Source organism: Strix uralensis, chromosome 23, assembly GCF_047716275.1.
Source record: "Strix uralensis isolate ZFMK-TIS-50842 chromosome 23, bStrUra1, whole genome shotgun sequence".
Classification (NCBI taxonomy): domain Eukaryota; kingdom Metazoa; phylum Chordata; class Aves; order Strigiformes; family Strigidae; genus Strix; species Strix uralensis.
Genome location: NC_133994.1, coordinates 1,916,025 through 1,942,568, shown reverse-complemented (window position 1 = coordinate 1,942,568; position 26,544 = coordinate 1,916,025). Strand labels below are relative to the sequence as shown.

Here is a 26,544-nt window from a genome sequence, read left to right as displayed (position 1 = left end):
TCTGAAACAGGTGTTTTTGTCTGACAAACCAGGAAACCTGTATATGCCCTGTACAATAACATGGTGTGGGTGTGGTGGTAGCAGCAGCCAGTAGATCATGACAAACATGATATTTAATGTTGTTCATAAATCTGAGACATTTTACAGCTCTTCAGAGATGTTAATTTATAGCTTTGTAAGCTTGTCTGATCAGGTAGTGAAGTGCACCTATACATTGTGCTTAGAGTTGCTTGTGCCCATTCAGCAAATTGCCAGCAAACCATGTGCTGTGTTGCAGTCAATGCCATCCGCTTGTGTTACGGTGTCTAACAAGGGGGTAGCCTACATCAGTCACTTCAGAAATTTTTTCCATCAGTCACTTGTGCGCATTGAAGTTACAGAAGTCCATTTTCTGACAGTTCATATATGTTTTCATGAAAAAGGGAAACTAGTGTTGATATATTCTTCTTTTCTAATAGTAAAAGATAAGAGTTTCTTATCTCTGTGTGTATGGTACACCACCACATGCCCACTCATCTGGTTCCTCCGTCACTGAATTGAACCTTTATGGCATTAGGAATCTTTGTAACCAAGCTGCCTGGAAGCCCAACACTTACTCCTATCCCAAATACCCCTTGGTCCAAACAAGTTTGGGTCTTTCTGGTACATGGTAATTTGGCAGAGCAGAAAATGTCAAGGCATCTAATACCTGTAGCCTGAGGACATTCACCCCCTGGAAGAGGCTGTCTGCAGAGGCTGTGCAGCCTCCATCCTTGGGGGTTTTGCAGACCAGACTAGGCAATGCCTGAGCTAACTGATGTGACCTTGTAGTTGACCCTGCTTCGAGCAGGATTTTGGGCTGGATGACTTCCTGAGGTCCCTGAACTGTGATCTTTCATCTAGAGACTTGTGGAAGGTTCTGAAGTGAGGAGAAATAATAGGACAGCAAGATGCAGTGAATGCAGGAACAAATGCAGTGATTCATCTTTGCCTTTTTTTCTCTCATGATCTCTTTTGAAGCTGCATGCCTGTAAGTCATAAATCTCCATCAGTTTCAAATGTTGTCTAAGAAATGAATGAATAAAAAAGCCACCTCTCTGGCAGTTATCTTTTTAGATAAGCAGGATATCTTTCCATTTCATTGGTCAATTGATCCTCCAGATGGTGAGAGGAAAATGAACACTCACTACAGGACACAAATCAGCTCAGCTAATCACTGACGTGGACAACTCATGCCTGTGGGGCTTCTCTCCCTTGGCTGGTGCTACCCTTTGTCATACAACATGTACAGGGAAAACAAGTGTGCATTCTGTGTGTGTGAAGCTGTACCAGAAGAACCTTCTGTTGCTCCAGAGCTTTATCCTTTGAACCCAGCAAACCTATAATGTGTGGGCAAATAAAGCGTTCGGGTTTTCTCCTTCCTCTTCTTTTCCTTTTATTTATTAGGTTTTAAATTACCCCCAGAAAAGACATTGATCTGGTAGAGATATGCTGGTGGTTTCACTTCCCCCGCAGCAAAGATTCCTTGTTGCCAAAACAGTCATCAACTTGGTCACTTTATTGGCAGTCCCCTCTGGTGACAAGGGCTGTATTTTCATGTCTCATGTACAGCATCTATCGCAAAGGATCTGCTGGACCACTCAGGCCAGGAGTATTAAATAATAACAGGATATTAATTAGAGGGTAAATGAACAGTAAATAGCAGGAATATTAAAGAATGGTGTTAAAATTGAATTATGAAAACATTACGAAGTTAAAAAAAGCTACAGATTATCATAAGTGGCCCTTTTATTTTCAAAGACATTTACAAACATGTTATTTCCCCTTGTACTCTTCTCTTTTTCAGCTGAGAGTGCAAAGCAACCTTGAAGTTAGCAGATTTCCTCAAGGAGCTTTCTGAGAGCAATTATGTTCTGATTCTCTGTTACCGTGCTAGTAACTGATTTTTGTCTGCTGCGTAAAGATGAGCCATTTTCTTGTTTTATTGTGAAGTAAAAACCCTTTGATAATGCAAACTAATCCTTTAATCCTACAAGAGAAGAAATCCCATTGGTTTGTGACAAAGCTTGTTCTGTTTGGATGCTCTGCGTGCCTAATAACACTCTAACCAAATTTGACCTACAAAGCAGAACTCCGTCTTTATTGGCTGCTATCAGGCAGCTGCCAATAGGACTGAACCTTTTCAGAGAGCGGTCCAGCTCTTATCTGACCTGACACTGATTGACAGGAGAGAGAACTTCACTGGGTAACTGGAAATCCTTGGCAGCACCATGGATAATCTGGCCAGTTGTTAAACTGTATACAGAGAAAAGAGCTGAGAGAAAGTGTGATTACTAGTAACACTTCTTTTTTGCTACTTTTACAGATGACAAACGTGACTAAAGAGCACTGCCTGGAAATCATCAGCAAGTTTGAACCATGCCTGGAGAACAAGAAGGAGGGAGCTCTGGGGATTGATGGTAGGCTGGCTGGTGTAGCTTTTGTAGGAAAGAGGCAACTGTTTAAATGCCTATGAGAACATTGCGTTCATTTGCATAATATATAGTCATAGAATTTTGTCATGTTGTATAGGGTATGCTTTTCAGTAGGTTTTTTTTCTAATATCTATTACTTGCTGAGGAACCTAAAGGGAAATTGGTACTCTTTGGAAGATTTTTTAAAGGTACGTATCATGATGAAGCAACAGTCATTGAAAGTCAGCTGGAGCTAGATGAGTGTTTATTTGTGCTTTTGGAAAATATGGTAGAATTTAGTTGCAACATTCCTGCAGGTATTTTTGGAAATCCTTTAAGTTTTAGTAAGAGGAGTGATCTGATGGAGAATAAATATGTGAAGTGGGATGATAGGTGAAATTTGTCTAGAAGCATGCTTTCATGACCTCTGCTGCTAAAGCCTTCACTCTGAATGTAATGAAGCTGTACCATCATGATGGTAGCTGTTATTTTGAGGACTGATTCTAAATCCTTTCCCCTAAATAGTAAATCTGCAAGATGTTACTGACTCCAAGGTCAGAGTATATTCCTCAGGAATTAGATTCTATGCAAAAGTTCTAGGACCTTTTGAAAATCAGTCTTGTCCGTTTGTGTGGGTGTGTTGTCATAGTGAAAAGTGGCAAAATAAAAGTTCAGGTTTTTTACTTCATGAAGAAGTGGGTAGTTTCTGGTATATTGTGTAAGGTGGGTTTTTTTCAAGAAATGATGGTTGCTTAGGATGGATTGAGGTCAGTTCTACTTTCAGACCACATTTCCAATTTATTTTAAAGTTTATACTATTGCCAAGTGAGTGCAGCAGTTGACATATTCATGTTTTTATTTTCTGGTGCTTTACAGTCAGTGACAGTCACATAAATAATGAATAACCAGGTTCATTATCTTGCGTTCTTCATAACTAGAAAGGGTAAGACTAGGTTTTTCAAACAAGTGTAGTTTTTTGTACCAGAAAGTTTTTAAAACTAGCCTGATCTATAAAATTGCTTTGCCTAAGAATGGATGGTAAAACAGTTGAGAGTTTATGGGTTAGGATTAGAGAGCAGTCCAACATGGGTGACACATTGCTGGGTGTCTGCTACAGATCTCCTGATCAGGAGGAAGTAGAAGATCAGGTTGCTTTGAGACAACTGGAAAAAGCTTCATGTTAGCGGACTCTGCTCTTTATGGGAGACTTTAACCACTCCAGTATCTTGCTGGAAGTGCAACAGAACAGAACATACCTAATCTAGAGCTTAACTAATGCAGGAGGTTTCTGGAGTGTACTGCTGATGACATCCAAACAGAGGTGACCGAGGAGCTGACAAGGGGCACGCTGCTGGATTGGGTACAGACAAAGAAGAGACAACTGCTTAAAAAACATAAAGATATATCTGCATGCATAAACATGTATGCACGTGTGTGCACACGTGCACACCCAGAGAAGTTATTCTTTCCTTGTCTTTTTGAGTAGCTGAGACTTTAGATCCCTCTTGTCTTCCAGAAAACGAATTGAGTGTTGCCTAGGGAGACTGAAATACAAGAGCTATGGAAACTGAAGTTGTATGTTTATTCCTCAAATTGGTACAGCCCAGACAGGAGCATCCTGCCCACACTTAGAGGCACTTCAGTAGTAGTAGAGTAGTAGTAGAGTGGTCTCTGCCCATTCATACTCATTCACGTGTCTGTATTGCCTTGCATCCTCAGCTGTTACAGCTTTTATCATGAAGCACCTTGGACTGGCCTGTCACAGTTAGTTCATTCAACATAGTCCTGCAAAAAACCCTCTTATCTTCTGCTGTTATCAAAATAAAACACTGTGTCAGTATGCTTTTCCTGAGTGTGTAAACACTGGAGATCTATGGTACATCCTGCCGACAATATCTTGATTCATTCATATTTCTTCATCCTAGGGCTGATAGATCCAGTTAGTGTGAAGTCTTTGTAACAATTTTGATATTTTATTTTAACAAGTGCTTAAAGCAAACAATAGTGTTGTTTCAGAGGCTGCCTTACCAGTGTTTTGTGGAATTAATCTTGTAGCAGCTGATTGGTTTGTAGTAAAAAGAAAATGATTCATTTGCCATGAGTGATTAGCTGTATGTTTGCTAACATACACTGTGCCCTCTCAATTTTTCTTGGTATCTGCTCTGAGCTGGTTAGTCTTTTTCTTTTACTCTAGCTCTATTACTGTTTGCTAGTGGATCATGATACGAGTGTCAAGACACTCAAATATTAGGCTAGACTAAGGTTCCCTAGCACTGTTTCTTAGTGTATTGTTCAAAAAGTTTTGGCTGCTATTTGTATTTATCAGCTCTTTTCCTTTAATAAAACTTTCATCAGCACAAAATGTAAAGCCTATAAGAACCATCATAAAGGTGACATTTTATCTTAAATTCTATTCAACCTCAATTTCTCTGGTTTCTGTAGACTGATTTTGAGGATTGGAGTTATTTTGCCTTGTGTAGCTTTAGTGAAACAAAGCACCAGTCTGTCACAGTCAGAGAAAGTGCATTAAAGCCTTTAGAAGTTTGGCAGGATTTTTATAGAGGCACTGTTTTATTTATGGAATAATGAGTGAAATGTCAGGAGAATTAGAATTCTTGAAGGAGAGAATGAGGGCATCATTGCTGTCAGCAGCTGTTAAAACCAGGATGTGAATGGAAGACTTAATCTTTCATTGGTGGTGAATGAAAAGAATTTTGCAGAGACTTGAAATGGAAGTTAAGAGTGTTTAATGTTAGTCTGTCTTGTGGAAGTGTCTGTGTATATGTGCACAAATGTATACTGGTGTTCTGAGAGGAGCAATTCATACAAAGATAAAAAACATAACTTGCTAAAACTTTGCTTCTGAATGACAGTGATGATTGCAATACAGGAAATGTCCAGGTGATGTTGCCTTCATGATTTGCAAGGATACCACTACTTCAGAAAATAAATTCTTCTGGTAGCATCACTGAAAGTACTACAGATAATTGATTTTTTGGTGTCAAGTGAACTGCAGTCTCATCAAGTGACAGTAATGAAATACTGCAGCTCTTTCCCATCCGCATGCATGTTTGTGCATGTGGTGTCACATCAAAATTAGAGACTGTTGCTTGTACAAGCCAATGTGTGCTGACATTCTTCTGGTATTTTCAGGACAAGTAGAGGAGAGTACTTCTCTTGATTCACACTGTGTTGGGCCAGTAGAAACCATCTCTAGGAAGTACAATACCATTTATCTTTCAACTCATTTCACTGAGGAGCAATGCCGGGATATGACCGCAGATCTCTCGAGGCTTTTATATGCCATGCGACTTAGTGTCCCAGCAGAGTCTTTTGACAAAAAATAGAAGCCTAAAATGTCAGGTTCAGATTAAATAGACCTATTTTTTTCAGGAAAGGCAGAGCAGAGAAATGTACAAAGCAACTAGAAATTTCTGGAAAGCAATATTCGCAATTGGTCATTGTGACAGTTGGGATGTAGTGGTACTATTTATTTACTTGTCTTACTTGCATGTTCACAAATGTATGGGTGAATGTAGGAGTGCATTTTTAGGCTGGTTTTAAGAAGGCTACAGCAGCAAAAAGGACAAAACTGTATTATTTATAGTATTGTTTGTTCACAGGTTTCACCAATTACATGCGGAGTCCATCAGGGGACATATTCAACCCAGAACACTACCAAGTGAATCAGGACATGAGTTATCCTTTGAGTCACTATTTCATTACCTCTTCACATAATACCTACCTCATGGGAGATCAACTGATGTCCCAGTCTAGGGTGGACATGTATGCATGGGTGCTACAGTCTGGCTGTCGTTGCGTAGAAGGTAAAGACGAAAAAGGAATCATCAGTAGACTCCGTAGTTTTGTTTCTCCTCTGTAAAGGAAGACTCATGACTTCTGCAGAAGACATGGTAACTGGGTAGAGAAAAAAACCTAGTAAAATGGTGTCTTCCCTTCATAACGAACAACAAAATAATGTTGCCATATAATGGACAAATTTTTTTGAGCATGGAAATAAGGCAGATATTTGAAGAGTAGTGTCATTGGTACTCAGGAAAAAAAATTGTGAAAATATTTTTTTAAAGAGGATACTGACATGCAATAGGATGTATTGGTGTGTATGCTTTCTAGCCAACTGTATGTCAACCAAACTGGCAAATATGGCAGAGTTTCTGCTAACACATAGGAGGAAAGCTGATATTTCTGATAAGGGAGGTAGAGTTCCATTATGTGAAATGTTGCCGGTCTCTGCAGTGACCAGGAAGCCTTTATGTGAAATCCCTTCTGATGTTTGTAGTGCCTTTCTGAGACAGAACCTCTTTTGTAATCATCTTTAATATCCTGACCATTACAGTGTTTTCACAATTTTTCAGAAGGCCAATATTATGGTTTGCTCAAGTTAGATTGTGGACATGCCAATGGGTGCTTCAGAGCAGTGAAACATTTATGAAAATGTGATTGTAAACAAGTATAAAGTTAGGCAAAATCCAGGGAGAGCTAGAGATGACTAGGTCTTGGCTTTGCTTGTGGTGTGAGAAGCTTGGCTAAGATTCTCTGCTTTCCTTTTCAGGTTCAGCATTAGCATAATGAAAGTAATGCTATGCTATGTCATCTCTCTTCCTGTCATAGTACTCCTCAGCACTTGCTAAAAGGAGATCTTTTTTGCTTGGGGCTTTCTCAGACAATGGGAACAGTCTGTACAGAGTAGGATGTCAAGGCCAGGAAGTAATCTTCAGAGGAAGGCGGTTCAGCACAGTGAGGAGGGAGACGCAGATGAAGGGTGGGAATGAACCTAGACCCTGCTTTGTTGGGTAAATGTCTGGCTGGGTTGCTGAAGGGAATTGCAGAGTCTCAGTCTTCCACAGGTGATGGCCCCAGCTGTTAATTCTCTGATGAGTATCATTGTTTCTATTCTACAGTTGACTGCTGGGATGGGCCTGACGGTGAACCGATTGTCCACCATGGATACACTTTGACTTCCAAAATTCTCTTCAAAGATGTGATTGAAACTATCAACAAATACGCCTTTATCAAAAATGAGTATGTATACAGTCTGCCAACTTTTGAGTCTCAGGGCTATAAACCGGAGTGTTTCCTGGCATCCTTGTAAAGGCAGTTAGTGAAAATCCAACCCATTCCTGCATATGCCAGACAGAATTCTGAGTTGTTTTCTGTGGGGAGAAAGCCTTCAGAAAGAAATAATGAGGCAAAACTGCCTGAGCAGGGGCATTCTGTACATAGTTGTGGGCTGTCTTCATCCCATTCGTAGAAGACCAAAGGATCAACATGTTTTGACAGAGAATGTTTTCAGTGAATGGCTGACAGTTTAACCACATCTCTCGCTGGATGTGTACTCCAGCGATGCCAAGGTTACACTGGGTTGCTCCAGGGATAGGAGACAAGTCAGGCAGCAAAGGAATGCAGAGACAGTAGCCCAATTGTGGAGAGAGCAGACTGTTCAAGAGAAATGGGTTATTTTCCCTACCTGTACATTGCTCAGGAAATCAGAGAATAATACAATTGGGAGGTTTCATATACCTTGGCAGTACTGTCCTCCCCTGAGAGTCAAAATGTGTGTGTCAACCTATCTATTTTTATTTTTTTGTCAGATAAGTTAGTTTATCTCTGTAAAAATTTTCTAGTAGCTTCTTCAAAGCAGTCCATCTGCCTTCATTGATAGAGCTAAACTTGCACTGAAATTTCAGCCCAGGTAAACTTATTGCGAGCCTGAATTTTTTGGAGTTTGCCTGAAGACATGGTAAATAAATCAAAGGAAAGATGTCCAGCAGAATATGTGGCAATGCTTCTGAAATTGTTGCAGTTCTTAAAAGCTTTACAGAAAAGTTAACTGGGACTGCATTACAACTTATTATTTGTGGTGGGTTTTTTCTTGATAGGTATTGATGCTCAGTCAGAGTTTGGTAGTGAATGAAACATATTTTAGACTTGCAGGTGTTTTCTTTCCCAGGATAGGTTGGAGGCATAGCTGTTGGTAGGCTGCAAATTCAGCTAAGGAACTAGCTTCAGGCAAAGCCAGGAATTTAACTGTAGTCATCAGCTGGAAGAGTTTTGTCCTGCAGGCATTGTCTGGCTGAAAGTCTCATTTTTCCTGATGAGGAGCTAATGAGGGCCAGATGTCAGAATAGACACCTTTTTATTCACAATTAGTTTTTAATTAATGAATCCCTCATAATTCAGCCCTACAAAACTGCACTGTATTCAGGTTTTTGTGCTCATCCTAAAAATGCATCATGTCTAAACAGAAAACCATCTTCAGTGTGCTTTCACGTGGCCAGCCACACTGCAGTTGATGTTTTGGAAATCTTATCTTGATGCCTTTCAAACAACCAAGCATTGTTATTTCTTTCTCAGCCTGGAGAATCAACAATAAATGACAACAATAAAACTAAATCTACAAATAATACTTACTGTCTTTGTAGAAGAGGTTTTATGTGCAGGTTTGTCTCTATGACACTGCTCTGTTACTAGCTAGAAAAGTTTTCATGGAAGAACTAACACAAATGGGAAGGTAAAGACAAAGCCCCTTTGGGGATCTTTTCAGTTCTTGAAACCTCTATTTACTTTTACCTGTGAGAGTACAGAAGGGCTGAAGCACTGACTGGAGAGGAGAGTTGAAGGCACTGTCTATTTAGGTTTTCCTTATGAATGGCTTGCTAGAACCTCTTTGATAGGAAGTGGAGGTCAGGACTGGGTAGTGTAGGAAGAAGAGAAGTGTGCTCTGGTAAAAAATACATCAAATCAAGTTGCAGAAGTTTAATTATCCTGTAGCTGTCAAAAAAATTGACCCTTCAGTTTGGAGTGAGTAGTATCAGCCCAGTGCCCACACTGACTTATCTAACCCCTGTGGATTTCATTGGTGGTGATGCCTGTTACAGGAATGGCTCAGACTGTAATAACCCTTATCCTCTTAATGCTATAAAAGCTAAATTTGCAGTTGATGATACTTGCCTATGTCTCTGCCAGGTACCCTGTTATCTTGTCAATTGAGAACCACTGCAGTGTCATTCAGCAGAAGAAGATGGCTCAGTATCTTACAGAAATTCTGGGAGACAAACTGGATCTGTCTTCTGTGCACAGTGATGATTCTACCACACTCCCTTCACCAGCAAGTCTTAAAGGAAAGATATTGGTTAAGGTAAAAAAGTTAAGGTTTCGTTTGTTCCATCCCTCTTTTTGTTTGTGATGATTATGATTTCTGCTTGATTATCGCTTATACTCTAACTTAAATCATTTTACAACAAGCAATCCTTAAGAACCTGGTGCATAAGGTTGTGAACAAATGTCTTCTCAATCAGTAAGAACCTGGTTGCATGCTTTGAATAATTTTTCTTTTTTTTTTTCTTTTTAAATGTGTGATAGGAAGAGCTGCTCGCTAACCTGCCTGTGTAATCATTTTGTCTTCTAGGGGAAGAAACTTCCAGCCAACATCAGCGATGATGCAGAGGAAGGTGAAGTTTCTGATGAGGACAGTGCTGATGAGATTGATGATGACTGTAAACTAATGAATGGAGATGTAAGTTAAGTGACCATTTGAATATAAATGCATGTTAAGTTTTCCCATCCCAGTGAGAAGAAACTTTGTGTGAGTTCTCCGGAATGTGGATGTGGTCTAACCTTTGGGATTCATCACAAGTCTTTCAGGTTCTAAACCTTCATGGGGACAGATTTGACAGAAGTGCATACTAGGCAGCACCAGTTCTAGTGGTTATGTTTCAAGTTTGGAATTTTGTGTCTTTTAATATTTTAAATAGTAATATCTCATGATTCTTCATTTCATCATAGTGTTCTTCCTGTCAAATGCAGAAAAGAAAAAAATTCTACTCATGTCAAATTGTGGTCAGTGTTACAGAGCATCCCTTTGGTTTGCTGAATGCTGGGTTTAGTTGATTTTTACTGTAAGGAGGTGTTAAAAAGGGAGAATATTTTAATCTCTGCTTACTTTGATCTGAAAGTCCCTTATTTCTTCATCCTTTTTAAAAGCTAATTTTTTTGTCACTTTAATCTTCTGGCAAGTGACATTGCATCTTACAGAAACAATATAAAATACACAGCAAAACCATTTTAATACCATAAACTAGATTGCCTTGGAGAGAGATTGCACTTTCAGTCCTCTATCCCTCAGGCTATTTCCTCATTGTGTGTTATGGATTTGATCCTTTCCATCTAAAACTAAAAGGGAAAAATAATTTGTTTGTCTTTTTAAATTATTATGTTTTAGCATATCACTTTTCAATATTTTAAAACTGAGATCTGTGATGTTTTAATACTTAATGTTTTTTGACACTTTTTTGTTACATGATGCATCTTTTCAAAGTGGAATGTACTGTACAGCCAGTGGTGATACGGTTCAGTCCAGCAGGCTTTCCACCTACGTAAGATCAGGACTGGTATCAAGGCATGACCCTTTTGAACAGGGAGAAAATGAAAGCCAAACCAAAAGCTTTTACAACCCACTTAGGGGCTACCTATGGAGTTGACTGTACAGGGAAACTAGAACTATGCAAACTGAATAAAATGAGAATTGGACATTTCTTGACTTTGAAACTTCACTGTGATCAACAAAGCTCACTCAGCTTGTTTTCCTATGTTTTCTAGTTCTTTTGTTTGTATCCCAGGCATGGCAGACTGTTTCCAATACCCAAAGGAAACAAGACAGGTGATTTGCTGAGATCAGGGACACTGTGGTACTTGATTTTGCAAGTTTTCCAAATAATTTCTAGGCTAAAAGATGGTTTGTTTCAAGAGGATCCTAATCCAGATGATTGAACAAGCAGAAATGTCAGCAGGTCTCTCATTGCTAGAAATTACTTTTGCCATGATTCTTTTAGCCCACACATATGCTATTTATAAAGAGATGTCAAATAATGTTTATTTTTCTTTCATTAAATGGATAGAGAAATTAATGCCAGTAAGAAAAGTGTCATCTTTTATAATAAAATTAGGTAGTACCGTGTTGTGGCTGGGTGTATTATTCTCACTAAAGGCTCAGTAGGCATTGCTTTGCTGACCTCATTAATGGTCTTTGTCACTAACAGTTCACTTTGCTGTGAGGTCTACTGATGCTTTAAATCCGAGATTTGCTACATCTGGTTTGCTTTCCAAGCCAAATTTTGAAGAGCTCAGGAAATCATAGCTTGTTTCATGACAAATTTAATTGGGAATTCTTGAGGACTACTGAGAAAACACAATCTGTCACCTCTTAAAAGACCCGGGATTGTGAGTTTATGCCTCATGGATGAAAAAGAAGACTCTGGATTTGTATTTTAGTTTCCCCCACTTCCTCACATGGGCTATGATGTACACAGAAGGAGGGAACAGGAGTTCTCTTGCATTTTGCCCTTGAACTGCTGAAATCAAGATTCTAAAGCTTCTCCCATTCCATCCAGTAGAATCTTGCATCTATTGTAGCTGCAGAGTCAACCTTGACCTAGCATATGAATGCATCAACCCCAACGTGCGAGAGAAATACTGTATACTCGGAGTTTCCACACATGTCCATCACTATTAAATTTCCATGAAGAATGGCTCACTGGACAGCACCATGGAATAGATCAGACCTTTTACTGAATATGTACTGCAAAACACAGCATGTGTTAATCCAGTGCAGTATGGGGAGTCATCTCAGTAATAACTATTTCTGTGTTAGCACATCCTTGGCTGGTAGCAGACATTACATCTGAGCAGCTCTGCTAACAGTCAGTCTTGGTTTAGTTAGAACTGTTTTCATTAGTTTTACTCTCTCACCGCTTCAGACAGTCTGTTTACACTTTAGATCTAATAACTACTTTCATATGCTTCGTATGCTTCCATACCCTACATTAAGTCTGATACCAAGCTGCAGGTAATTGCTTCACATTATGCAAATGAAGAACCTCTTTAATTTTTTTTTCTTGCACATAACATTTTAGTTTGCATTAATCCCAGCTGGAATTGCTACGACTTTTTTCATCACTACCTAGTTTAATGATTCTGTTTTGTTTGTAGGCATCTACTAATAGGAAAAGAGTGGAGAATATAGCAAAGAAAAAACTTGACTCACTGATAAAAGAATCCAAAATCCGTGACTGTGAAGATCCAAACAATTTTACAGTTACCACTCTACCATCATCAGGAAAGGCTGGTCTAAAATCAAATAGCAAGAAGGTGAACATGTTTTATTGTACTTCAGTTACCCCTAGACCTGATTGTTCCTTTGTTTGTCTCTGCAGCTACATAGTATTATTATTTCATAACAATAATGCTTGTTCTTTCAAAGATGGATGTCTAAAGTTGGGCTTTTAAATCTGCTCTGAGACTCCCCAATAGCCAGCTCAGTTTATTGGAGGTGTCTGCATCTCTCATGGTACTAGTGAAACTAAACAATGCTCAGCACTTCCCTTAAAACAAGATAGTGTGAGTCACATGATGAATTTTATGGAGTCTATTTGCCATCAGGTCCCTGTCTCCTGTCTAGGTTAACTAGGATAATACAACTCAAGAGTAATCAGGTAGCCACAACGTTCACCTGGGATGTGGGAGATCCAGGTTCATGTGCCCACTCAGACTGAGGTGGAACTGGGATTTTGAAGCGATGGTTTCCATTCTTGGGTGACTGCTCTGACCACCACGTATTTGGCTGTTTCAATATATAAGAAAACGTGTTCCCTTCTTCTGTATTGTTTTCTTGTAATATTTTGTCACAACATCTTATTAATACCGCATGTTGTTTATATAAAAGCTATGTTATAAGGAATAATACTTTTTGCATTTTTGTCCATTCACTAGAAGCTTCTTTTTAATTTGCTGATAATGAGATTTTAATTTGAGCTGGTTTTGTGATTCACACTTGATGCAGAAGGATAGGATAGCCTGTTATTGCAGATGAGTAATGAAATATGGCAGCCCATCAAAATATAAACTGAAATGCTAACCACTTCTTTCTCCAAAGTCCAATCACTTTCTCGAGTGACTTCAGAGAAAGAGGTGTTTAGCATTTCCATTTGTTGTGTTTTGTTAGCTTACTGAATAAATCATTATTATTGACTTCAGATTCATAGCTGAATTCATTCAGTTAATGATGATGCCAGGTGAACATCACTGTCAGATACACAAAGCTTTTTTTCTTGCTCATACAGCAATTGGAGCATGAAATGTATACATGAAATGACTTTTCAACAGAAAGAATTTTGTTTTCCATTAGAAAAAGTGCATATGAAAGTTGGGCTTTTTTTCCTTGGTTCTCTATGTTCTATGCATTTACATTTGTATTTTAATGTTATACTTAATGCTTATTTATAAAAATGTACTCAGCCTACAGGCTACACTTCATGAACTTGAGTCATTGTCATTTTAGAATTTGTAATAAAGCACAAAAAGGTTAGGAACATTGTTGCATACAAATGAAAAACATTGGAGATCTGCCAATGATAAGCAGGTATACTAACTAGGGATTAAACTAAATGAGAACTAAAAATCAGCTTCCTAAAATTTTCTATGGCATGAGTTTTGTATGTACTTTTAAGACTAATGATTTACATAATGTATTAGACAGTTATTCTTGTAAGATCCACTACAAGGCCAAGACTTCAAGAATCCTTTTGTGTAGCTGTTAACCAGAATAGTCTGTGTTTTATTAGGCTAGGAAACAATTAAGCTGTAAGATCATGTTAAAAACTAATGGAACTAATGAAATATATACATTTTTAGGGATTACAAGAATTTTCTTTCCTTCTTACCACGGAGTAGCTAGTAAAACTGTGTAATTGGCAGAAATAAGTCCTGTTAAACTATGCTTTTCAAATATTCAGCTAAAAACCAGCCTGGTGTCAATGAATGTACGTGGTATGGGGGCATTCAAACTTTGCCTGGATGGAAATAAAATTGGGGTTAGGTATTTGTGTGATTTATGTCTGCTCTGAAAGTTCCCATGGACAAAAATGATAGCAATTGCTGCCGGGATACAAGGCCTTGTACTCAGCTTGTGTTTTTTAAAAAAAAAGTCTGCATTGTTCTACTTCAGTTCAGTTGACACTTTAGGGAGGATTGCTTCCCAAGCTACCTGTGATGATGTTCAGGTATGCTGTCTGTAGCACTCTGTTTGGTCCGCTACATTATCTTTTCTGTCTGATTGCTTTAGAATAAACTTGAGGATGATGCGGAACCCGGGGAAGATTTCAGTACCAATAAAAGGCACAGCCGGTCATTGATGGGCAGTTTTTCTAAACGCAAGGTGAGCCACTCGGTAGATTAGGTCTACACTAAGTATTGTGTTCTTGGATAGGTTTTTCTTTGCATACAGTGGTGGAGAAGAATATCATAATCGCAGTGTCTGGCAGAGGCTTGGTATCAGACTGTTCACTGAATAGATAAGCTGGGTAACTGGTTATAGTTGTGCATAACAGATAGTTTCAATTTACGTCAAGGTCTAAAAGTATCCAAGATCTAATCTGAAAAACATAAAAATTCATTTGCACCTTTTATCTGAGGGTTTGTGATTCCTTTATAAAAAGGCTCTGACCTTGGGCTGAGTCTTCCCCATGTGCATGCATGTGGTTCTGCAGTACTGAGTATTTCAAAAGCTGTCATTTCCTATTTTCTGTAACATACTCATTGGCATAAAAAGCAGAATTGTATCCAGCTGCTCAAACTTTGATCAGACAGTTATGATATTATGGTTTTATTCCCTTGTGGCACAGAAAAAAGGAAGCAAATTGAAAAAGGCAACAAGTCTGGAAGAGGGTGAAGATGATTCGGATTCTCAAGCAAATTTAGCCAGGAGCTCTGTACACTGCAGCAGGTTTGTTAACGAGGGGTTTGGCAATTTTATTTCTAAAAAAGATACCTACATAAATGTACCCACTAAATAGACATGCTTCAGGTCTAGAACCAATTTGATGAGGGCTGCAGGTACATGACAGGAGTCTGGTATAAGGAGAGATCATCAGAATGATCTCTTGGTGCCATTCAGACTAATTAGCGAAGTACAGTGGATCTTGTATGTGTTTTGAGCTGTGACAATCTCATCCAGCTGACATAAAGGTCATTTGACTGGTGACCCAATGAATCCATTAAGGTGAATTTGCAGTGTAGCAGGTCCCCTGCTGATTTTTTTTTATTGTTTTATAATTTGCCAAATGAAGTTGCATCAACATTCAGGTGATGATTTTCTTTTGAAATTGCCGCTTCAAAAATCCTGACATCAAAGATCCTCTGCAGAATGGTTGCTTAAGCTTCAGGCTTCAAAACTAAGAAATCAGATCGAGCAGTTTTCTAGGATACTTTGGAGCTTTCTTTGGAAGGTTAGTAGATATGCTGTTAGTGATAACCTGAAGCAAGTGAGGAGGATCAGAGCATTACTTTCTTACTATTTCTTTGGGATTTAAAAAGTTTTTTTGTTAGCACTTGACTTGAGAAGTAAATGTATATGTGAATAGATATTCCACCCTTCAGTCAAAGCGAGTTAGTGTCCTCCCCACCAGACCTTAGTAGGTGAATACTTATGTCTGCCAAGAACATGTGAGCACAGGACTGACTTGTTCTGTACTTTCATGACGTTGGTCCCACTACTTCTGTGCCTTGACAGTGAAGCTTTATGTGGTATAAAACTGTTAAGTACCTCCTTGATGGAAGAAAACTTTCTTATATTTCTTTACCCTGATTTATTTTTAAATATGAAAGATAAAATTTACCCCTTAATTAATGGGAAATTAATTTGTTTTATCTTTCTAGGATAAACCGACAGAAGAAAACAATGAAGCTGTCCAGGGCACTCTCTGACCTGGTGAAATACACAAAGTCTGTTGGCATCCATGATGTTGAAACTGAAAGTAGGTTGAACTAAAAGTCTGCTGAGAATAATTGCTATACAAAGAAATTGAAAGGTTTATGTCCTTACATATCTTCTTATGAAAAGTTGGTTTTCAGTTTGTTTCTCTCCCACCTTGAAAAGATTTTAACAGAACAGCTGCACAGAACAAAGCTATACTATTTTGAAGTAGCTGATGACTTGCCATTCAGAATCCACAAAGTGAGTCTAGAGTTGTGTGACAGCTTCCATAAAGGAGAAAAAATTACTACAGGTAGCGCATGTGTAGTCTTTGCTAGCTTGTATAAAAGCTGCTACAGGACACTTACATCCTGGGAAATAGCAGAGGATTTAGTTAAGCTCCTGGGCAGAATGGTCTGAAGAGCGTTTCAAGCTTAAAGTTTAGATTTTAAAGTCAAATCTGATGAAATATCAGCATTAGATTTCTAGAATATTTCGGTTGTCTTTCTAAGTTTGCTGCATCTTATTTTGACAGGAATCAAGTTTTAGTGAAAAGTGGCAGAAGGAGAGAATTGCTTTCCAGAAAATATGCTTTCCTTGAGCAAATTCAAAAAAATCTTGGAATATTTTTTTTTTTAAACTTCTTAAAGAATGACCTGAATCTTCATTATATTCAGCTTCATTTTCCCAACCATAACTCCTCCAATAAGCACAATGATTTTGCTGTAATGTAAGAAAAACAGAGCTCCTTCTGAGTGGGATACATTCAGATGATGCTTGATAGTTATAAGGAACTAGTGCTATGTAGTTTTGAATGCTTTATCTAGATAATAAATAAATAAATAAGGAGACTACTTCTAATCTCCTCCTCTCTTCTCTGTAGTCTCTTCCAGCTGGCAGGTTTCATCTTTCAGTGAAACAAAAGCCCACCAGATACTGCAGCAAAAGCCAGCACAGTATCTGCGTTTCAACCAGCATCAGTTGTCCCGCATCTACCCATCTTCTTACCGTGTGGATTCTAGCAACTACAATCCCCAGCCATTCTGGAATGCTGGCTGCCAACTTGGTGAGCAGAAAGAAAACTTGGTTATTTTTGTTTTATTTTGGGAGAGATGTTTCAATAGGAGCTCCGTAATCACCCCTTGAAGTACTCCTGAGTTCTCTGCTCATCCACCTTCACTGGCAGTTGAGTCTTCCTTGTTGCTGTCCATGTTGGCACCTGGATATATTACATCAAACATGTGTCTTACATGCAAGTAGTTGTCTGATAAATGGAAATAAATTAACTTCTCAAATGCAATAGGACTTCAGAGTTCAGACTCTTTTGGAGAGTTTCTCTACCTGAAGCTGTGATATATATTATATGAGAATTCTTTTTCGTAAAACATTTGAGTTTTTTGCATGCAAAAAGTCAAATATGAAAATGTGTTTAGGTGTCCTTCCTTTAACTTGGTTCTACAAACAAGAATCTTGTTAACATACTCATTAAGTGCTACCACCTTTTTTTCTCTTTTTAATAGTTGCACTGAACTACCAGTCAGAGGGGAGAATGCTGCAACTGAACCGGGCCAAATTTAGTGCCAATGGGAATTGTGGCTATGTCCTCAAACCAAACTGCATGTGTCAAGGTAAGAAAAATGAGCAAAATAAGTGGATCACTTATTGCATGAGAAGAGTGGGTGTGGATCCTTATTATAGTTTGTTTAAAAATGCATTTCTGATGCTAGAAGCGAATAAATCAGAAGCTATCTATAACTAGATTCATCCCCAAAATTGTACTTCTTTCACATTATGTGACTTCTCATTCTTCCAGGTGTCTTTAATCCAAATTCTGAAGACCCACTGCCTGGTCAATTGAAGAAACAACTGGTTCTAAGAATTATCAGTGGTCAACAACTCCCAAAACCACGTGATTCCATGTTGGGAGACAGAGGAGAGGTATGGGACAACTGGTGATTGTTGTGGTGTGTTGGAGAAAACTTATTTCCATACTGGCTGGGCTAAGGATCAGGATTTAACTTCCTGCACTTATCTGTCAGGAGACACAGAACATGAATAAATTAGGTCATTAGCATCCTAGATCTTTAGGTGGTTTTCTTCACTTCTAAGCATCACAGCAATGGTTTGATGTTTTTCCTCTATTTGTCAATGCAGTGCCTCCTGGAGAAGCAAAAAAGGGCCAATAAGCTCATCATGATGAGTTTCTACTCACCACAGTACTCTAAATGTCCTACTTCCTCCAAAACACCGTTGAAAATAGAGCCAAGTCAGTCTGTCTCTTAAATACAGAATACTGCTGAGCTTGTCAGGCAAGGCAGGCAGAGTTACTTGGGAGTCCTTCCCTCTGCTAGCATGAATCTGCTCCTGGTCCTCCATGTAGCACAGTATTATTACATGTTTTCTTTCTGTCCTTCATTATGGCTTCTGTTGTGTGATTCTTATATTTTTGTAAAATTTTTTTTTGGTGATCCTTTATTTGTTTTATAAAACCCCTGGCAACTTCACTTGATGAAATATCAGACTAAAAGGAGCCGGATTTGCAACCTCTTGGCAACTTTTTAAAGAGGCTTTCGTCTTCATTTCTGTTCTGTTGCAATGTCATCCACATGACTAATAAATACTAGTCTTTAATGAATGCTAGGATGAAGTTTTGTCAGAATTAAAATTTCCTTTTAGCCTTTTGCAATTAGCACCAAACCTCTCTTTCAGAGAGTAACAAAGAGCAAATATAACACGGACATGGGCACAAGGAACATTTATGTTCTCCTAAGCATCAGAAAGATTCTTCATTCTTGCTGAGATCACATTGTCAGTTTACGTTCTTGATATCTGAAAGCACTAGCAAACTTTCAAAAAAATCTAATAGTTGATTATAGGTACTCTTGTCTTCAGTGTTCCTTACTGGGAGATGGATGGTGGATTTGAGTGTCAGGTTGCTGTTTCAGAGGACATATAACTGAATAGGTCCAACATAGGTTTTTATATGAGCCACATCACACGCTGGAGCACAGATGAATATTTGAAAGCTACCTGCGTTTTCCCACTTCTTGTGAATAAGGCTCAAGGTGTCACCCTGGGACTCAACTCTGTCAAAACTTTGACTCAACTCTGTCGTCCTTTCAGAGGACACAAGAGAAAATTATACACTAATTAAAAACTTAGAGGTTCAGGCCAATTACAGGAATATTTCTGTAGCTACCTAGTGGAATGTAGAGACTCTGCCAGGGTGGTCCTCCTCTGTGATCACCAGAATGTCCTTCCTACTGTTGCCTTCAGGGAACTTGTAAGTCAGTTGAGGTCTCACCAGAGTCAAAGACTTCCTAGGCTTAGGTAATCACAGCAACCTTCTACATGACATGCTCTAGTTTTACAAGCTTACATTCTAAACATCCCAGAAGTGGAAGGTAGTAAGAGATGTTTACCCATCGGCCAGAGGTAAAACTCATATTTCCCATTTGTTTTGAATATTGCTTTGTCTGTTGTGCCACTGTGACACTGAGACTTTTAACAGATGATTCTCATTGGGATTTTTTTAATGTTGCTGATTTAGAACATACTTATCATAATGTCTGTTTTGAATATATTTTAAAGGTTTTACTCAAATAGCCACTAAATTAGAAAATGTTCACATTCAGACCATTGTTTAAAGTTCATTTTAGAACAGAGGAATAGAATAGAACAGAGAAATGATCACAAATACATACAACATGATTATTCTAAATTATGCTTTTAGATGATTTAGCCAGAGATCTCTCATCAGCATAATAATCCATTACAGAAAGGCTCAGGACCAATCATTTTTAAGACAATGATGTTCTATGCCACATTGTAAAAGCCATGTGCTTTAATGTCATCTTTGTCACTCTTTCTTTTCAATACCTGTTATTTTCTGTTTTCCAGATCATAGATCCATTTGTTGAAGTAGAAGTTATAGGTTTACCTGTTGATTGCTTCAAAGAACAAACTAGAGTAGTTGACGATAATGGTAAGATTATGTGGTTTTAATTGTTTTTATGGCTGAAACATCTTCTTTCAGGCAAGTTTTGTTCATAAAGATAGGAGTAGATGAAATTTGGTGCCTATTATGGCTAAGCACTGAAAAATTGATGTCTTGAATTATTTGACTGAGTTGGTGTAATGTTGTGAATGTGTTGGTGTAAAACGAGTCGTTTGTCTGACTTCTCATTGTGTATGAGAGGAGAGTATTTTGAGCTTGCTGTGGCCAAAAGAAAGTCAGGTTGTCCAAACACCTGTTGAAAGCAGGGCCAAATTGAAGTGAGATCCAACTCTGTTTCTTGCAGATTCTTATGCCGTTGTGTCTCCTGCTGAAGTGAGTGGAGGCACTGGATTTTGATCAAACTATTAGGAAACTTAGAATGACGTTGCAGTTTAGACATTCGTTATGTAGGCAGTCTTTTTTCTTCTTGCATCTTGTGAACGAAATATCTAAAAGTTGATTCCTTCATTCCGAGGTTTCAACCCAATGTGGGAGGAAACGCTGGTGTTCACAGTACACATGCCAGAGATTGCACTGATTCGGTTCCTTGTGTGGGATCACGATCCAATTGGGCGTGATTTTATTGGGCAGAGAACGATAGCTTTCAGCAGTATGATGCCAGGTAAGAGAGAAATGGTGAAATCCCAAGTCCGTTGGCTAGGACTTTTTTCTGTGATAACTGAAGCTGCAAATGGTGGATTAATGTGTGTGCATGTGTCTGCTGCAGAAATTTCTAGTTAGAACAAGAGACTGGGAGTTTGGACCCTGAGTTCTCTACCTTGGTCCACTACTGACTTGTATGGTGATGAAGACTAAATCAATTAACTCTATGGGACTAGATTTTCAAAAAATGGGTAAGATTGTTAAGCAGGATGGGTAAATATTGTGGGCTTGGAAGACTACCATATAGAATCTTTACTCCTGTTATCTCATACTGCTTTCTCCTCCATTTTCTTCACACCAGTTTTTGAAAGACAGTAGAGTTTTGATTGGCCTTATTACTGTCAGTAATAATTTACTATAGAAGAGGTAGTTACATATTCTAATGATGGGATTCAGGTTATTAAATGCCATTTTCTGTCAGTTTCCTATTTCTCTTTTCAACTCAGTCTTCTTTCACATTAAAGCTTCTTCTGTGTATATTTTTCTTCCAAAGTAAAGAAAAAAGTTTATGTTTAGGATTGAAAGCAAACATCCAGTCTCAGTAAAATGAACGTAGTTGAAATGTTTTCAGTATTAATAATGGACTGTAAGTCCCCAAGAGAGAATGTAGTCAAGTTTAAGTCATGGATTGACAGCAGCAATAATGGGCATTGGAAAAGGCAGGACACAGCTTTTTTATAAAATAGAAGGGAATGAAGAAATGGCAGTTTAGTTTGTAGAGTGGTGTGGCTCTTAGATAACTGAGTGTGGCTAGGTGATGCACAAGCCTGAATGCTTATTGCTGGGAGGAGCTGGGAAAAAAAACTGTTTAATTTCTTTTGCTGTTTGCAAAAGGGAAGTCTCTAGATGCTCTTCCTATCATCTGTTTCAGCTCCTGGTCAGCTTTGTTCACTCTGTTTCAGGTTACCGACACGTGTACCTGGAAGGTATAGAAGAGGCATCCATCTTTGTTCATGTGGCTATTAATGACATCTGTGGTAAGGTGAGTGCCTTCAGGGCAGCGTGCTACAGCTTGCTTTTGTGCTGAACTGACAGGATTGTGTATCGCACTAGGGAAGCCCCGTGGGTGAAGGTCCAAGCTAACGTATTTGTCCAGTGAGAGTAAACTTCATCTCTGTGATTGTCATGGTAGCCTGAGATCTTTCTAAATATACATGGAGATAGAGGAAAATCATAAGGAAAGTTATAAAAAGAGATTCTTGCAGTGCCTTTTTGAGGGAGCCATAGGGGAAGGTTATTTCATTCCAACATACACACATTTATATAAATAAGTGTGATTGTGTCCAATACAGTGAGTGCACCTTGCTGAACAAAAGGTTATACACCTGCACTGTAAGTGCTTTTGCCTGCAAAGCTTATTCTATAAAGGCCCTGTCTGTCTGATGCTTTCATATTTTAAATTTAATTAAATTCTTAAGGATTATTTGCTTCGGGGTTTTCCCATAATAGCACTTAAAATGAAGAGGAAAGATGATCCTTGTAATAGTTGTTGAACTTATTTTCACTTCTTATCTGTTATTAAGAGTGTGTTTGCTTCACGTGCAGGAAAAATACAACTATCTGGGTGCTATATCTAAATTCACGTGAATAACTCCAAGCTGAAAGTAAAGCCCTAACTTCAAATTTTTCCTAGGCCAGCTCAAAATGAGAGAGCTTCTCTCCTCGCAGTGCACTGGATTTAGTTCCTTTTATAGTATTAATTTCAATGAAATTCAGGTAGCTAAGTATATTACAGTGCTTCGAGAATCTCAGAACCAGATTATATCGCAATGACAGGCTGAGCTTTCTGCAGCAAGCTGTAATATCAGCATCGTGGCAGCAGGAGGCGGCATTGAATAGGCTGGGAATTCTGAGTTCCTTTTCGTGGGGTGCTGTTCCTCTAAGAGGAATTAAAGCAATTCTTAAAAAGAAAAGCAGCTTTTTAAACTGCTAGATTTTAAATACAAATTTTTGTGGGATGAAACAGATAAGTCCCAGGAAAGCTTCGTTTGGTATTTATAGGAATAAGGGCTGTTTCTGGAAAGAATGTCACTTTAGACATTTTAGCTCAGTTCCTACTTTTTTTATTTGATGTCTAATGCAAAACCTTTAGGCAGGTACAGCTTCATCCTGACAAGAGTAGGGGTCTTGCCTGAAACTCCCTGTGGTGGCATTATGAATCTCTGTGAATTTAGCTCTATTAAGCAAGACACTTTAGAAGACTTAGGTGAAAGAGGTGGGTGGTGTTGGCCTGAGCAGGGCACAGCAGATGAGCAGTGTTTAATTTTGGACTGTAGGGCCTCTCACAGATAAAAGGTTAGCACCCAGGTCGTGATGAAAAGCTCATTTAGTCCCTGGCTTCAGGGAAAAGTGATGGCAGGCTGAACATTTCAATGCTAAGATCTTTTCTGACTATATTTTTGGGTTCAAGGGAACTGTATAGGACATAAGTCATGCCTGTTTTGACTGTGGGTAGGGATGTCATTGTCTCAGTAACCTTACAGGCACTTGCTGTAAGACACTTGGCACCGATTCAAACAGCTTTAAATTTTGTCATGAACTTCTTTGGACTTCCTGTGTTCAGATCTATTGCTCTTGAATAATTCTATCAAACTTGTTGTAACAAGAAAGTCAGATAGCTCAGCCTTGGGCGTGAGGCAGTGGGAATTGGATTGATCTGGTTAGTGACTGTGTCCCTCACCTATGCTGAATGAAAGCAGGCGTCTCTTTGCTATATGCATCCAGCAGAGAAGACAACTGCCCTGGCCAGTCCTACTCATTCTTTTTGTAAGTTCTTCTTTTCTGTTCGGTTCTTAGTCAAAGTGATGGAGAATAGGCAGATTCTTCTCCTCTTTCCAGTGTTGTGTGCATTCATGGTGCTCCAGTTTGCTACTTTCAGGTGACGTCCCCTGCACCGTTCTTCAGTCCTATTGTAAAGTTAGCAAAAATTCAGTCTCCTTCATTGGAAGTCAAAGTCTGTAGCTTAGTATCCACTGGCAAATGGGATTTTTATATAAAAGACAAACTGGGTCTGCCTGCCTTAATCACTGATTAGTTAACCTCATCAACTTCCAGGTCACCTCAAATCCTCTTTGGCAATATTGCAAGGCATTATCTCTTTTTTTCATCCTTACTTTTACCTAGCCTTTCATAATTATTTGCTCTTACTGGATTCTTCATGAGTAACTGGCTGGTGGTAGTTATAATTTGTAGTAGGGCAACATGCCCGTTTAAACTTTGGCAGCTATTTTGAGAACATTAGATTTTCTTGGTGTTTTAAACAACTGAAAGACCCGTGTGTATCATGGTGTCTCCTCCCTGTCCTTATCCACTAGCTTCCAATCTACTGCACTGATTTGTGTTTTTGATTTGCTTTATTCCGTTTTCATGTTCTAAGTCCACTAGACATCCCTTATTGCTTCTCATTATCACTGCAGTCTCTTTGGATTTGCTGGTGTTAAGATGCTGGTGCTGTGCAGCGATGTGATTAAAATACAAGCATTTGGAAGGACAGCTTGTGTGTGTTGGTTTTAAATGTATAATTTTTAATAAAACCTACTGAAAACATGGAACAAATATTACACAGCCCTTTTTGTTTTGGTCTCTGAATCATGTTCTGCTTTGATTGGTCAGTTAATGGGGCTCTGTTAAAACTAGAGTTATTCCTCTGTTTCTCCTCTCTTAATTATGGGCAGCAAAATCACCACAGTTATCAGCCTGGTTTTACCCATCCTTTATGAATCCAGATATTCTAAAGCAAGCATTAACCTTTTGGGGCTTTTTTCTAAATGTAGATATTCTACCTGCTCAGTAGCTTGGTATTACTAAAGCAGAGTCTTAGACTTTTTTTTTTTTTTTTCACCTTAACTTGTGTTTAACTGAAATCTCTTTTAGATTGCACTATTTCCTGGAGACGCTTTTCTTTGTCTCTGTCTCTTCTGTAGTCTATTCATGTATTGCAGAATTTCTTGTGGTTTTCTAGATGTGCATATCTCTGAGATCCTCCCTCACTGTTATTTTGCCTTTACTTTGTCTGTTTGTAATTTCAGTGGGCTTCTCTATGTCAAAAAAGTCTACTTTTAGAAGCAGAGCATTTTTAGACGCCTTGAAGGTACCCCCTCCTGTCTCAGGGAGGTGTAGTGACCACCACCACACACCTGCATGCCTCTAACTAGTTGCTTCATTAGCATCAATGTTTCCTTATTAGCGTTTTGAAGCTCTTCAACTCATGTAAGGAATGACTTGGTCAGTTCTGTTGGGTCATTGATCAGCCAGAGAGCCCTCCATGTATGAAGCAGATCCAGGATAAAAGTCCTTCTATACCCACCCTTTTGCTCTTTGAGTCTCTACCTCTACTGTCTTTTCTCTGGTGTACTAGAATACAAACCACTTCTTTCACATGGAAAAGAACATTAATAGTTAATTGTTTGCTAAATTGTGGGAAAGCCTCTTGTGCTGTTTTTCAAGTCTGCTTTAAAGAATGAAAAAGCCCTGTAAAAGCTGGACTAGAAGCTGAAAGCACATGTTCTGGATCTCCGTCAAAATGGCTCTCTTTTTTTGTTTTCCTTTTTCTTAAAACTTTTTATTTCTAAGTTAACCAAATTTGTCTTTGGGTTCTTGAATCACTCCACTGATTCAAGCAAGAGTGGCTAGCTTAACAAAGATGCACCAAATAAGCTAGAATGATACCTGGGGCCCTGCACTGCGTCACCCATTCCATCAGTGCTTTGCTTTTATTTTTGTTGGATGTTATTTGTGTGTGTGTATGTATGACAATTTTTTCTGGGTTTTGCAAATATTTATATGGTCTGATTTTTACAGCAATAAATTCATGTACTTGCCAACTTGTCTCCATTGGAACAGAATGTTTTTTTCACTTCATTCCTTAACAAATACATAATCTAGTTTTGAAGCTTTCTAGTGAAAATGAATCCACAATGATCTAAGCAGGCTATTCAATAGTCTGGCTCTCACAGAAGGTTTATTAAGATTCAAATTACATTTTCTTTGCCTTGTATGGGAAAAATCAATCCCTGCCTTCTTTACCTTATCTATATATACTTTTAAAGGCCATTTTAGGTCTCTTTCTAAACATCTCCTCACGCTGGATCTTGGCATGTGGTAACTAAACTTCACTCAATTATAAAATTAATATTCTGAATGCTTTCACTGGGCTTTGTGTCAGACAAATAAACCTTGATCCTGTATGCCAGATTGTGCAGGACACTTAAGAATAAAAGCAGCTTTTAACGCAAGCTTACTGTACAGTGCAGCTAATTTCTATCCATTCAGACCTACAAAGCAAAATTTGAAATGTGTGAGCATGCACTCAAATATTTTGGGGTGAAAGACAAACCACTGTAATTTAAATGAGACATTTCTGTGCCATTGTTTGGCACTGCAGAAATGTGGCCTCACATGGCATCACAGTGTAAAAATTGAACTGACAGCAAGTGCCACCAAGCATGGATGCTGGTCACATTTTATCATGGGTTTCTTACAATGTGTTTCAATCATAGGCTTATGTACTCTATTTTTATTCATTCTTTACGCTACAGCTACTAAAGAGAGTTTGATCTCACTGGGAAATAAAGGGAACAAAGGAGGAGAAGTAGATTAGAAGGGAAATACCTCTTTCTCGAAGTGATTTATGTGTATGAGGCTCTATGTACAGAGCAAAACCAACATACTCTTTGTCAGGCGTC

The 26,544-nt window shown here is 38.6% G+C and overlaps 1 protein-coding gene across 4 annotated transcripts in view; it reads left to right on the top strand.

The window, feature by feature from the left end:
* The window catches only part of PLCH2 (phospholipase C eta 2), a 98,392-nt gene that overhangs the window by 63,257 nt on the left and 8,591 nt on the right, over nucleotides 1-26,544 (top strand). For all 4 annotated transcript variants that reach the window (XM_074893116.1, XM_074893117.1, XM_074893118.1 and 1 more), the window contains exons 6-20: nucleotides 2,345-2,438; nucleotides 6,056-6,259; nucleotides 7,355-7,475; nucleotides 9,420-9,591; nucleotides 9,862-9,969; nucleotides 12,441-12,599; nucleotides 14,572-14,664; nucleotides 15,131-15,231; nucleotides 16,164-16,261; nucleotides 17,084-17,266; nucleotides 17,721-17,828; nucleotides 18,014-18,138; nucleotides 20,101-20,185; nucleotides 20,673-20,819; nucleotides 21,763-21,842. In XM_074893116.1, the coding sequence (XP_074749217.1) occupies nucleotides 2,345-2,438; nucleotides 6,056-6,259; nucleotides 7,355-7,475; nucleotides 9,420-9,591; nucleotides 9,862-9,969; nucleotides 12,441-12,599; nucleotides 14,572-14,664; nucleotides 15,131-15,231; nucleotides 16,164-16,261; nucleotides 17,084-17,266; nucleotides 17,721-17,828; nucleotides 18,014-18,138; nucleotides 20,101-20,185; nucleotides 20,673-20,819; nucleotides 21,763-21,842 (1,878 nt within the window). The remainder of the gene's footprint in view (nucleotides 1-2,344; nucleotides 2,439-6,055; nucleotides 6,260-7,354; nucleotides 7,476-9,419; nucleotides 9,592-9,861; nucleotides 9,970-12,440; nucleotides 12,600-14,571; nucleotides 14,665-15,130; nucleotides 15,232-16,163; nucleotides 16,262-17,083; nucleotides 17,267-17,720; nucleotides 17,829-18,013; nucleotides 18,139-20,100; nucleotides 20,186-20,672; nucleotides 20,820-21,762; nucleotides 21,843-26,544) is intronic.